This window comes from Somniosus microcephalus, chromosome 11 (assembly GCF_052327205.1).
Source record: "Somniosus microcephalus isolate GS21.2 chromosome 11, FLI_Smic_1.0, whole genome shotgun sequence".
NCBI lineage: Eukaryota > Metazoa > Chordata > Chondrichthyes > Squaliformes > Somniosidae > Somniosus > Somniosus microcephalus.
In genome coordinates, this window is record NC_140997.1 from 27791133 (window position 1) to 27805228 (window position 14096).

Genomic DNA, 14096 nt, shown 5'->3' on the forward strand with positions numbered 1-14096 from the left:
CCGTCGGTTCCAGATAAAAAAGAGTTTCCTGTATAAAGATACATATCTATATAGAGATAGGTAGATAGATGAAGTTTATTTTTCCAGCATGAAATGCTTCAAACTAGGGTTACTTTTATAAACCAAAATGGGTGTGAAATTGGGTGGACAATATGTGGAACAGCAACAATACATCCCAGCCCAGCAATGCCTCGCAACATCCTTTACAACTCAAACTGAGAAAGATATAGCACAACAGCTAAAAAGGTCCAATGGATGTCAGCATTCAATACAAATACCACAGGTTAGTCCCAGCAGTCCTCAAGCCCCATGGTTAAAGCTAATTGTCCATTACTCTTCACCTCTGAATTATGCACCTGCACCGTTAACACTGTGCACAGGAAAAGAAAAAAATGAAAGATTTGCATTTATATAGCGCCTTTCATTAAATCATAGAATGGTTCCAGCACGGAAGAAGGCCATTCGGCCCGTCGAGACCGCGCCAGCTCTCCGCAAGAGCATTTCAGCCCTTTCCCCATAGCCCTGCAATTTTTTTTCCTTCAGGTACTTATCCAACTCCCTTTTGAAGGCCGTGATTGAGTCTGCCTCCACCATCCTTTCAGGCAGTGCATTCCAGATCCTAACCACTCGCTGAGTAAAAAAGTTTTCCCTCATGTCGCCTTCTGCCAATCACCTTAAATCTGTGTCCTCTGGTTCTCAACCCTTCTGCCAATGGGAATAGTTTCTATCTAGATCCCTCATGATTTTGAACACCTCTATCAAATCTCCTCTCAACCTTCTCTGCTCTAAGGAGAACAACCCCAGCTTCTCCAGTCCATCCACGTAACTGAAGTCCCTCATCCCTGGAATCATTCTTGTAAATCTTTTCTGCACCCTCACTAAGGCCTTCACATCCTTCCTAAAGTGCAGTGCCCAGAATTGGACACAATACTCCAGTTGAGGCCGAACCAGTGTTTTATACCGGTTCATCATAATTTCCACGCTTTTGTACTCTACGCCCACTGGAAGTCCCACAGCACTTTACAGCCAATGAAGTACTTTTGAAGTGTAGTCACTGTTGTAATGTAGGAAACACAGCAGCCAATTTGCACACAGCAAGCTCCCACAAACAGCAATGAACAGATTATCTGTTATAGATGTTGATTGAGGAATAAATATTGGCTAGGATAGGGCCATTTTAACACCTCATCTGAAAGACAGCACACCTCTGACAGTGTTGCACTCCCTCAGTACACAACCTTCTGACTCAGAAGCCAAGAGTGCTGCCCACTGAGCCATAGCTGACACAGCTAGCTGGAGTGAAATTACACAGCTGGGGGGAAAAAATGATAGCAGAGAGACGAACGCAGACCGAACTTCAGGGTCTAGGACAACAACGCAGGAGTATAATCCAGTGGCTCAGTTGGTAGCACACTCACCTCTTAAGTCATAAAAGTTGTGGGTTCAAGTCCCACTCCAGAGCACAAAAATCTAGACTACTACTCCCAGTGCGGTACTGAGGGAGCGTGGTGCTGTCTTTTGGATGAGATGTAAAACTGAGGCCCTGTCTGCTCTCTCATGTGGATGTGGAAGATCCACTATTTTCGAAGAAGAGCAGGGGAGTTCTCCCGGGTGTCCTGGCCAATATTTATCCCTCAATCAACATCACTAAAACAGATTATCTGGTCGTTATCACATTGCTATTTGTGGGAGCTTGCTGTGCACAAAAATTGGCTGTCGCTGTTCCTGAGATCGCAACGGTGACCACACCTCCAAAAAAAAGTTACTTCATTGGCTGTGAAGCACTTTGGGATGTCCAGTGGTGGTGTAAAGGTGCTGTATAAATGCAAGCCTTTTTTTTCTATACGTCGTATAGAAAATACATTGTATTTTTTCTATACTCCCATTTTTCAACCTATCTCTGTAATCTCCTTCAGCCCCACAAGCCCCCGAGATATCTGCGCTTCTCTAATTCTGCCCTCTTGAGCATCCCTGATTATAATCGCTCAACCATTGGTGGCCGTGGCTTCTGTTGCCTAGGCCCTAAGCTCTGGAATTCCCTGCCTAAACCTCTCTGCCTCGCTACCTCTCTTTCCTCCTTTAAGACGCTCCTTAAAACCTACCTGTTTGACCAAGCTTTTGGTCACCTGCCCTAATTTATGGGGTACGGTAGCATTGTGGTTATGTTACTGGACAAGTAATCGAGAGGCCTGGTCTATTAAATTCAGTTAATTAAATAAATCTGGAATTAAAAAAGCTAGTATCAGTAATGGTAACCATGAAACTACTGGATTATCATAAAAACCCATCTGGTTCACTAATAATAATAATTCAACTTTATTGCCATTGTACAATGCACAAGTACATGAACAATGAAATGTGATCTTGCAAGCTCCCATGAGTCCAGTACAAATCACATTAACATTAAATGTAAATAGCACCGTCCTGGGAGAAGCAAAGCCGCTGCGTCTGTGCGCGCCGCCATTCCATTTCCACCATTCCTCCTGTCCGATAATCTTCAGCCCAACGCCCAGGCCTAGCTCACCAGCCTCCCCTCCCGGGGCTCCTTCTGTGACCTTCTCACCAACCGCCCCTCCTCAGGGCTCCTGTCCGTGACCTTCTGCACCTGGTCTTCTCTAATGATCACCCCTCCAAGTACTAACCAGGCCTGGCTCTGCTTAGCTTCCAAGCCTTTCGCCAGTGACCCTCTCCCTAGTCCCAGGGTTCTTGATTTCTGTCCTTTAGGGAAGGAAATCTGCCATCCTTACCTGGTCTGGCTCGAGACTCCAGCCCCACAGCAATGTGGTTGACTCTTAACTGCCCTCTGTAATGGCGGCTCACCACCACCCTCTCAAGGGCAATTAGGGATGGGCAATAAATGCTGGCCTTGCCAGTGATGCCCACATCCGATGAATAAAAAAAATCCTTATGGGGCTCATGTCAATTTTTTTGTCTTAAAATACTCCTGTGCAGCACCTCGGGACGTTTTACTACGTTAAAGGCGCTATATGTTGTTACAAGTTTTTTTTAATTAAACATATTTAAATTTAAATATGGTAGTACTTTTTACAACTCATCAATTACATAATAAATCCATTACATTCATTAGCCGCAATAAAACAAAGCCTTAAAAACAGCTTTCGGAGTAACAGTATAAATGCAGTGGTAAATTTTACAGATAAAAGAAATGCCTGAATAGTGACTTGAATTCTGAATCCTCAGTGGATTAAAAGTTACACGTTCTACCGACTGAGCTATCCGCCCTCAGGTTACAAGTTGTTGTTGTCGTGACAATCTGCGGGGGGGGGGGAGAAAATCGCAGAGGTTGCAGTTGCGAGGAGCGGCCGCCGGGCGCGGCGCGGCGCTGCTGAGCCGCGGGCTTCACCTGGCCGGTGGGAGCGGAAGTGGCGGCGAGACTCCACAAGGAGTTGGGAGCCGCGGTTCTTTTGACGCTCGCTAAGCTAAGCTCAGACTCGGAGCATTTTTTTTTTTGACAGGGAAACAAGTCGAGGGAAACTGCCGTCGAATTCATGAGAGCAAAGTCGGGACGGGAGCGGCTGAAGATTGGTTGATTTATTTATTTTTTGTGTGTGTGTTTTTTTCTCTCAGCCTCCTCGGACGGGAAAAACGTTTTTTTTTCCCCCACTCGAATTTCTCGACTCGAGGCCTCTCCCGGGACGCCGGCCGTCTGAGCTTCGGGAATTTCCGCCAAAAAGAAACAGAATCCAGGGGGGTTGCTAAACAAATTGGGGGGGAAAAGAACAAAAAAGAACCTTTTTTAAAATTTCCAGGGACGCCCCCCCCCCCCTTCACTCGGTGCTGGGAATATTCAGCAAGACGAAGGATTTCAAACTGAAAAAATCGTCGGGATTGTGTGTTTTTTAAAAAAATCGTTGGACTGTGGGGGGCGATTTTTTTTGAGCCTGGGAAAGCGTTCAGGCGAATCTCGGGATGGAGTGAGCGAGCGTTCGTCCTTTTTTTCCCCCCCCCCCCCCCCCCCCCCCCTCCCTTCCTTAGATTCAGGCTGTGGGATCCGGCTCCTGTCCGATGGCGGCGGCGGTGAATTATTCCCCTCCCTGGTGGGTGAGCCTCCTGCACCGTCTCCCGCACATCACCCTCCAGTTGGAGACGGTCAGCAGCGACTTCCAGCCCGAGGACAGCCAGTACCAGGAGGTAAGAGGCTCTGGAGGCTCGGTTTTCAGACCCGTCGATGGGCAGCATTTTTGTTTTGTGGTGGTGGTGTTGCAGACAGCGGCAGCATTTGGACAGTCTGTGACACTTCATTGTCTGAAAAAGGCACCGAATTAGTATCTGTGAAAGTTCGGCGGATCTTTTATTTTTGAGTTTAGTTAACAACATAACGTTGTGTAGTGCTTATTGTGTTTCTAACTGGCTTCGCCAACCACTTCAGCATGCAAGTTTTCCCCCTCCTCCTCAGTTAATCTGCTGAATGCTTTGTGAACAATGTCAAATGTGGTAAGCCTTGGCACAATATGCTGTACGTGGAGAGTTCAACGCGGCTATTTAAAGTCGCCGCAAATAACCACTGCAACTTTTTAATGCGGGTGCGTGGGTGCCCTTATGATCGCCTGTCAAAGCTAGCAGCAATTGTGTTGTGGACGTGATGACAACTGGCACTTTTCACGTGACCAGACATTCCGTTTTCCAGGGGAATTGGGGACATTGGGAAGGAAGAGGGAGGGGATTGCAGGAGGTGGCCAAAACGTTAGGCTTTTAAGGAAGGTGGGAAGTGGTTTAAGAGGAGAAATTCGAAACTGTAAGGGTGTGATGGGTGAATTCTGTCAGTGGTGGAGTTGGGTGGGTTGCACAGTGTCCGAGTGGGGAGTGCAGGATACTTGGAATGTAGGCACAGACAAGATTGCATAGGTGATAAAACGTGACCCTCATCAGGTCTATCACTTAAGACTTAAATGGTAAATTTATCTGAAAACAGCCGTAAAATAAAAACTCTTTTAAAACCTATTGCCTTAGCTGCTGCTGCTCTATATTTATAAACTTAGACCTAATTCTTGTGTGAGAACAGTATTTTTTGCTATTGTCTGATTTAACTTCTATAGATAGTGTTTAGATTTCAGTGGTTGTGGCTCAGTTGGTAGCACACTTGCTTCTGAGTCAGAAGGTTGTTGAGCACATGAAGCTAGGCTGACACTCCAGTGCAGTGCTGAGGGAACGCTGTACTGTCGGAGTTGCTGTCTTTTGGATGAGACGTTAAATCAAGGCCCCGTCTGCGCTCTCAGGTGGACATAAATGATCCCATGGTACTGTTTTGAAGAAGAGCAGGGGAGTTATCCCCGGTGTCCTGGTCAATATTTATCCCTCAACCAATATAACAAAAAAAACACATTGGCTGTAAAGCGCTTTGGGATGTCCAGTGGTCGTGAAAGGCGCTATATAAATGTAAGTCTTTCTTTAAAAAGACCTGGATAACTTATTGCCAGTGGCGCTTATGTTAAGTGGTTATTGTATATCTGAAATAGGAGCAGTTCCACACTCTAACTAACATGTTCTATGCAGTGCATAGCTGTGTTTCGTGTTGCTGCAATCTGCTTACAATAGTTTCTACTTGAATGCTGCATAGTAACAGCAGTTAAGGGAGTTGGCAAAAACATTGGGTGTAAGAAGAAGAATTATTGAAGAGAATTAGAAACACTTTATATATTGATTTTAATAAAGAAGATGGTGAATCATGAAGTGTTAACGTCATACGAGGGAGTATTATCCAATAACTCCAGTAAAGAAGTAGGCAGTTAATTAACAGATTGTCGTGAGTGGGGAATAAAGTAGTAGTTTATAGAATGTCACGTAATTTGCATTTCAGCATGTGGGATCGATTTCTTTATTCAAATCTGTTAGCAATTTTTGCCAGGCAAAATGTAAGGGATGGTGATTTACATTGAGAGATTGCAAAATGTTGGTCATAATTCACACCAAGGGCAAGACCCACCCACTGTCCTCTTCGCCTGATTTTACAGTGCTGCGATCTATCAAATTACTTGTTTGACATTTTTTAACTTAAATTATTTTTACATCCCCATGAGAGTTGTATATTGTGTCTAATGTGAATCTCCCATCTCACACTCCCATACAAAACCTCGAGAGAAGGTGGGAACTGTGTTTCTGCATTTTGACTGGATCACTTCACATTGAATTTAGTGGCTGGGATTGTGCTGTTTTTTCACAACAGTGTAGGTGAGAAACTAGGGAGAGGAAGTTTTGTTTATATTCAGTTAAATGGCAAAAGAAACACAATTACACATGCTGGAAATTTGAAATGGAAACACAAAACTGCAGGGCAGTCAGCATCTGTGAAGAGGAAACATTTTGGGTGTAATGCCTTCATCCAAAGGTTTATATGGTTAGACTTGGTTGGCAGTACAGGTTCTGTAAGCTAGCTTAAGTGGCTTACACAACTGTAACTTTCAGATTTGTGATTTTCCTAGCTGTAGCTTGTTGATTTTTGCATTTGGGATTCAGTATTGCTGTTTCTTTTCAGAAACAAACTATGTAGACCCTTTTTTGTTTCTCGTTTGTAAAATACATTTGCTGAAAATTCTAATTCCTGTATCATCCCAAAAAAGTACATTGTTGACCATTCTTTCTCTTCCCCCACGGAATTTGCTATCTTGTCAGCAATCAATATTGCAAAAGGAACCTTAAATCAAAGGTAGAATGTAATTTTAATTACAGCTAGTAGATCTCCCATGCAAGATTATGGTCTCTTTGAACTGTCTCTGCTGTCTGTGTTGCTGTTTCTGTCTGTCATGCCTTCTGCTTTTCTCTCTTTTCTCTCTCCCTTAATTCTTTGCTTCTCTCTGCCTTTCCCTTTTGGGTGGAGGTAGTGAGTGTATGGCGTGGTGGGGAAGGGAGCCACCGACATCTGCAGGTTGCATTTGCGGTGGGATTTCAGGGAAAATGTGGTTCTGATTGGCTCCCATCCCTGACCCCAATCACATGCTTCCCCACATACACCCTCGCTCCAATCACATCTCAACTCCCCACTACTGTGTTACTCCCTAGCATGCCCTCACTTTTATGATGACACCTACCTCTTCCCCATTAAGCTACCTGCTCGACCCCTGTATAGTCGCCTTCCCCCTTGCTGCAGTGTTACTCCCCTCAATTGCTTGGCCCTCCCCAGGACTGTTGATGAGAGACCAGTGGCCCCTTAACCCTCAAATAGTTTCCTGTCCCCTTCCATCCTATCTGTTTGCATTCAAAATTTAGCTTTAATAGAAAATAAATCAAATGAAAATGAGGAAACTGCTTTGTCTGGCTTTCTGTGTTTTTCTTGCTTGCCTTCTCTCTCTGTTTCATAACATCTGTCTCTCAGTTGCAAGTGATTATCATTGGCTGTTTCTCATTGTCAACAAAACAAAAGGTAAATAATCAGTTGACTGGTATGCTTGAAAATTGAATTAACATCTTAATATTAAACTAGCTCCTCCCCCTCTGCCACAGTTTAAATGGTATTTATAGAACACAAAACAAAAGCTACAATGGGTGTTTAATAAGTTATTCTTTTTCATGCACAACTATTTTTTTTTTAAAAAGGTTTACCTCAAAGCTTTTGAAATTTGTTTACTTGTTTTTCCAAAATTCATTAAAAAAAAACCAAATGAATAGAAGGTGCTAGAAGTTAAAGAAAAAAATTCCCTCAGTACTGTGGACTGGACAATATGGATGCAATCTGGGAAATTAGGCACACCGTACATGCTCGGAGTAAAGAATTCAAATTCTGCTCATGTAGTTACTGCTTTGGTCAAAAATATCAAGTCCAATTCCATGCTTTTGGGAGAGGCTGACTCCTTCAAGGAAAAACTGTCATTAACAGACACAAACAACAATTCAGTAGATAAATGTAATCATGTTATTGTGAAATATGTTTTTTTTTAAACTTTTGTTTAAACTCTTATTTTGGACATTAGAAATTTCAGCTACTGAATAACAACAACTTGTATTTATATATATACAGTAGTGCCTTTAATGTAGTAAAACGTCCCAAGGTGCTTCACAGGAGTATTATAAGTCAAATTTTTTTACTCCGGGTCAAATGGTGAAAGAAAACATTTGCAAAAAGCTTTGAGTGATTTGTGGGAACTCAGTGACCAGATCGCACAATCACGGGGTAAAATATATTCTCAAACAGCTATTGTATGTCTTGCAATGTGACAGCTTTAACATTGAAAAGACCTATCATAGCACCACCTATAAGAATAATACAGGTATTGCAGGCACTTGTTTTTTTTAATGAAATGTCGTGCCCCATGTACTAAATCTATTGGTCATTGTTCCCTGTAATTTTTTGGGGGGTGCGTGGCCTAAATGTTCACGCATGTGTGGTTATTCCAAATCGAAAAGCTGTTGAGCGGCCTGGGCGGGAGCCCCAGACTGCTGCGCGGCTTAAAGGGAACTTTGTTTCGGGCCAGATTTTGCTGTAGCAGGGCATTTAACGGCAGACTTTCCCATGCACCCTTCAGCTCAAAACAATTTTACCCACAAAGTTGCTGAAAGTGAGAGCTGATAATGGTGCAGCAAGGGAAACTCTGCATCTGGGACCTAAGTGAACAGGGCAACCAACAGGATATCTCCTTAATCAATGAGATTTAAGGATTTGGAAATAAACAGATGGTGTGAATTAAGGGGGTGAATTCAACGTCAAATCAAGTACAGACATAAATAAGGAGGGGGAAAAAGATTGGATTGAGAGAGAGAAAAAAGAGACAAAGGAAAAGTAAGAAACCTTTTTAAATTTAATATTTCATATTAAAATTTCCCTGAAATATTCAAAACCTGAAGGAATGAAACTCCACTCTTGTAATAGTTAGTTTGGCAGTAATTAACAATTATCATGTTATTAAAAGGATACTTGTTCTGTTAATTACTAGCCCTACATATTTGTGGCAGGTTTGGTTCATATCTACTGTGCAAATACAGCAACTTCACGACATTCGATACATGTCAACGGTGAAGCAGACAGCGGAATGTTCTCACGAAGCTAATGGCGGAGCAGTGTAACTTCAGCAACTTTTGGATATTCGCATTTAACTGCACATCTGCTCCTCACCTGAAGTTGCTGTACCATTTGTGCATAAATAATGGCTAACGCCATTAACCTCAGTTATTTTGATAGCAAATTCTGGCCCGTTGTGTTTTTATTTTTGTTCCATGTATTCATTTTCATTTTTATTTTGTATTTTTAAGTCTACAAGTTTGCTATTCATAGCTCACTTTTAATCATTGGAATTTTAGTTTAATGTTGCATGAATATTTCATTGTGACTTTATGCTGAGTTAATATATGCAAAATTTGTCTTGACTTGCATAAGCATTACATCAATAGCAATCTTAATAGGAACATGACTCGTAATGGGTTTCAGAAGTAGATATTTGCTTGGAGGTAGTATGTTTTTAATATTCCTATTAGTGATTGATTGAAAGGTTTGCAAGATTTGTAGGAATGTAATATTCAAGTTGAGCTAATTGCTGGAACATTTAAATGAGGTTTATTGCTCTGGCCCAGAAAGTGTTAAACTATATTAAATGCAAATCAGGTTGAATGTTTCTAACTGATGTGGTTATATGTAAATAAAGGTTAAATTTAAAAGTTTCCATTCGTATCCAAAAAAGTAGTGTCCATGTGCCCTACTCTGTGTACAAGAAATTCCTTTCTTGACAGCCTCAGAAGCCTACTTGGTTAAAAATCAACACTTTTTTTATTTTGGTAAAAACCTCCACTTGCTGTTTTTTGTTCTTGTGACTTTGGGACAGTTGTGGCCTTGGGGCAGTGGTTGTACGCTTCGGCTAACCTTTTCTCCTTTCCCTGGCAGCTCTTGGATGATTTTTCAAGCCCTTCCACCCCCTTTATGTACTTAATGGAAGGCCCCTTACTTGATGACCAGTGATTTATTCTTACTCTATAGGGGCAGTGCATGAGGCTGTAATAACTTACGGTGGGACCACCAGCTACTTTCGGGTGAAGTGTAATGTTCTATTGTGTTTGCCAGCTTCCAAGTCCGCACTGACACATAGCTAAGCTTTTTGAACTACCAGGCATGAGGTTCTTTAAGCAGCCTAAGATTTACAAACTGATCGAAATGCATAAAACTGCACTTCTATTCAGAATAGAACATCAACATTAGTTACAAAATATAATAAAAGTGACTGAATTTAATTCACTAGCGCTCAGTAACTTCTCCAGTACCTTAATGTTGAAGGCTGAGTAGACTACACTTGTGCTTTGCAGCCTATTCGCAACTTGACCATTATTTCCAGGGAGCATGTGGTGGAATGACTTCCGCAGAGCTGGGAGAAGGTTAGCGGGATATGAGACTGGCTCTGAGTTTGTAATTTATTCCAAATGTGTTTTTCTTCTGGTAAGTAAGTAGATTAAATTTGAAGTTTTAAAAAAATGAGCCTTGGAGCTCTCTTAATGCCACCTTATCATATTGATGCAGTTGGACAGAAAATGTCAGCATTGCTTCCTGAAGCACTCGGCAACAGGTCTAAAAGGTTAGTCCTGTAGTTCATCAGGTATAACAGTTTATTTAGATCTGGGGGGAGAGCGTGGAAGGTGATAAGGGGTCCAGTGTCAATGATTTGTTTTCTCTTTGCCTTAAGCTCTGTAAATTAGCCTGCTTGTTTATCAATTATATGTACAATTTATTATCAAACTCAAATATTCAGCCAAATGCCTCGCTGCATGCTGTTTTTCTGAGGAAGCATTCTTTATCCGTGTAAAAATTGGGTAAATTCTAACAGTAGGATACCTTGCCAATCTGCCTTCAAACCAGGGATCTAAGTCAAAAAATGTATTCGCCAAAATGAATATATTTTTCTCCTGGTAATTCTAGCTTTTAATTGGAAATGAATAGGTTGATCAGTGCACCTACTCTTGTACTCAAATGATTGCACTGAAATTTTCAAAGGCAGCTTAGACTGGTCAGTGTTGCGTGATAGCCAGAAGCCTCCTTCTAATGCCATGCTTATGTTGTAGTGGGACAAAACAATTTGTCAGTGGTATACAACAATTTGCTCAATTTTTCTCTCAAATTTCATGTTCAAAAATATTTTTGTAATTGTCCATCCAATATAAATGTAATTCTAGAAATAAAAATTGTGAAGCAGAAATTGGGGATCTCTCTAAACTGAGGAAGTCAAATGTAATTTCACCCTAAGATCTCTATTCAAGAGATCATGGAATGTTCGCTTGCTTGCAGAATTCAAAAGAAATGGACATAAAGGAGGGCGAAGCAGAGGGATTTGGGCATGCTGCCAAGAAAGGAGAAAAAGAGCAAAATGGCCTGTGTAGGCGATGAATGTGTGTTTATTTAACAGTTTATTTTGAATGAAATAGTGAGTTAAAATGGCTGTTAGCTGGACTGGTGTAGATTTTGGCTATCAGAACTGGAAGTAATTGGCCTCTCCCTCATCTCTTCTCCCTCTCTTTCCCCCCCCCCCCCCTCCAATAACACTGAAATATTAAAATAATAAAGAGCTGTGCTGGCAGCTTGTGCCACTGTTAGCAACTAGTCTCATTGTGCCTGACAAATACAGATTACCTCCAGGATTTCAGCTGCTACCATAGCCATCCCTGATGATATTAAAGAAAGTGGCAGCAAATATATGGTGGCAGCATATCCAGCTCTTGGCACAGGGGCAGAAGAGCACCCATTGAGTAGATTGTCAAACTGCAGCATGTCTGAAAATTGTAATTTTATTACATTGATACAGTGCAGAGAGTATTTTGTAAACCTCAGTCTTGTTCAGGTTTCCCATCACTCTGTTCTATATTTGGTGACGGTATGTGCGTAATGAAGATGGTGATGTTAGGTTAAGTAACTGTCTTGTAACTTGCAGAGCACAACGTGCTTTATCTAGATGAATTAAGATCACCTAGTTCTTCCTTCCACTAAAAAAACTGGCCGCCACTACTGGTGTGCACGGCAAGGTTGGTTGTGTGCGCCCCAGTATTTCAGTTGTGCAGCGCTTTGGTCAGACCCCCTCTGGAGATCTGTGTTCAGTTTTGGACACTTCACCTCAGGAAGGAAATATTGACCTTGGAGGGGGTACAGTGCAGATTCACCAGAATGATACCAGAACGTAAAAGGTTAAATTATGCCACAGGTTGCATAAACTCGGCTTGAGTTTAGAAGGTATAGGGGAGATCTAATCAAGGTCTTTATAATGATAGTGGAATCTGCTAGGTTAGATACATAGAAACTATTTCCTTTGGTGACAGAATCCAGAACAAGGGATATCTTAAAATTAGATACGGCATTTAGGATTGAAATCGGGAAGCAATTTTTCACACACTGGATAGTGGAAATCTGGAACTCTCATCAGTTTAAGTGATGCCATTGATTTATTTTAATTTTATTTTTTGATCTCCAAGTTTCATCGAAGTCTGAGGTACATAAACAGCCCATTTCTGGTACAGCTTCCATTGCATTCCTTTTGGGCAGAGAGTGGAAGCCTGGTAGTATATGGACGTGGTATGCAGGATGGGGACTGAATGGTATCCAAAGTTTTTAGTGAACAGAAGAAAGAGTCCTAGGCAGAGCAGGGAGTGAGTGGCAGGTCGTTGAATAGGAGCCTAGAAAGGAGGGTCTGCGGTAGGGAAAGAAGCCAGTGACATCTGAGGACCGAGGCCTATAAGAGCATTGAGACCTGGGGATTGAGTGGTTGGAGCAGTGGCCAGGCTAGTTCTGAAGCTCTGGTGCTGACTGGGTACGGAACTTAATGGCTGGCCTAATGGAGAAGTTTTTTCTCCCCTCTCTGTTGGGCTGTAAGCAGTGGCCAACGAGGAACTGAATTTTGTTAGCAAGTTTTTTTCCATACTACTTGGTGGTTTCATAGAATGGTTACAACACGGAAGAAGGCCATTCGGCCCGTCGAGCCCGTGCCGACTCTCAGTTAGTCCCACTCCCCTGCCCTTTCCCCATAGCCCTGCAAATTTCTTTCCTTCAGGTACTTATCCAACTTCCTTTTGAAAACCGTGATTGAATCTGCCTCCACCACCCTTTCAGGCAGTGCATTCCAGATCTTAACCACTCACTTCGTAAAAAAATTTTTTCCCTTGCGTCGCCTTTGGTTCTTTTGCCAATCATCTTAAATCTGTGTCCTCTGGTTCTCGCCTCTTCTGCCAATGGGAACAGTTTCCCTCTATGTACTTTGTGTAGACCCCTCATGATTTTGCACACCTCTATCAAATCTCCTCTGAATCTTCTCTGCTCTAAGGAGAACAACCCCAGCCTCTCCAGTCTATCAATGTAACTGAAGTCCCTCATTCCTGGAATCATTTTCTTAAATCTTTTCTGCGTCTTCTCTAAGGCCTTCACATCCTTCCTAAAGTGCGGCTCCCAGAATTGGACACACTACTCCAGTTGGGGCCGAACCAGTGTTTGTCTACTGTGAACTTTGTTCATTGTCAATGAACAAACAAAAAACTGGAGCACATGTTCACAATGAACCAATCGGGTAAGTCGCTTGAGGCAGTAAATTTTACAAATAATAGGTCCTTGGCTGTCTTTACAACCCTTTTATTCTCCCAGTGCAGGTACATGTTCGTTTTGTGTTTCCTTGAACATTGTGATCTGGAACGCTCTGCCTGAAAGGGTGGTAGAAGCAGATTCAACAGGAACCTTCAAAAGAGAATTGGCTAAATACTTGAAAGGGGAAAAATATAGGGCTATGGGGAAAGAGCAGGGGAGTGGGATTAATTGGATAGCTCTACCAAAGGGCCGGCACGGGCACAATGGGCCGACCTCCTGTGCTGTATCGTTATATAATTCTATGATTATTTTCATTCCCAGGGTGTGTCAATTTAAAAAAAAAAAAAAAAAAAAATCAAAGGCTGCCTATTCTCTTGTTTAAGGTGGCATATTTGATACTTCATTTAAATTACAGAACCTTGTTGCTGGAGTAGTACTGCTGGCTGAGTGAAGCTCCATCACCACTGGCACAGAGGAGTGGGTGCAGCTCCGCTGACTACGCTAGTGGTGCTTGGCACTGGGTGCCTGAAATTGAAAGTCTAACATTCCTCACGTGGATGAGCCCAAAATTCAGAAAACAATCTATAGTTTGACAACTGCTTGTTGC

The 14096-nt window shown here is 42.3% G+C and overlaps 1 protein-coding gene across 4 annotated transcripts in view; it reads left to right on the forward strand.

Moving 5' to 3' along the window:
- Positions 1-3352: 3352 nt before the first annotated feature.
- The window catches only part of ttyh3a (tweety family member 3a), a 217371-nt gene continuing 206627 nt past the window's right edge, over positions 3353-14096 (forward strand). For 2 of the 4 annotated variants that reach the window (XM_086000411.1, XM_086000412.1), the window contains exon 1: positions 3354-4152. In XM_086000411.1, coding sequence (XP_085856537.1) covers positions 4027-4152 — 126 coding nt within the window. In that variant the 5' untranslated portion in view covers positions 3354-4026. Of the gene's footprint in view, positions 4153-14096 lie in introns of all 4 variants that reach the window. The other 2 variants (XM_086000409.1, XM_086000410.1) reach the window with 2 other exon arrangements.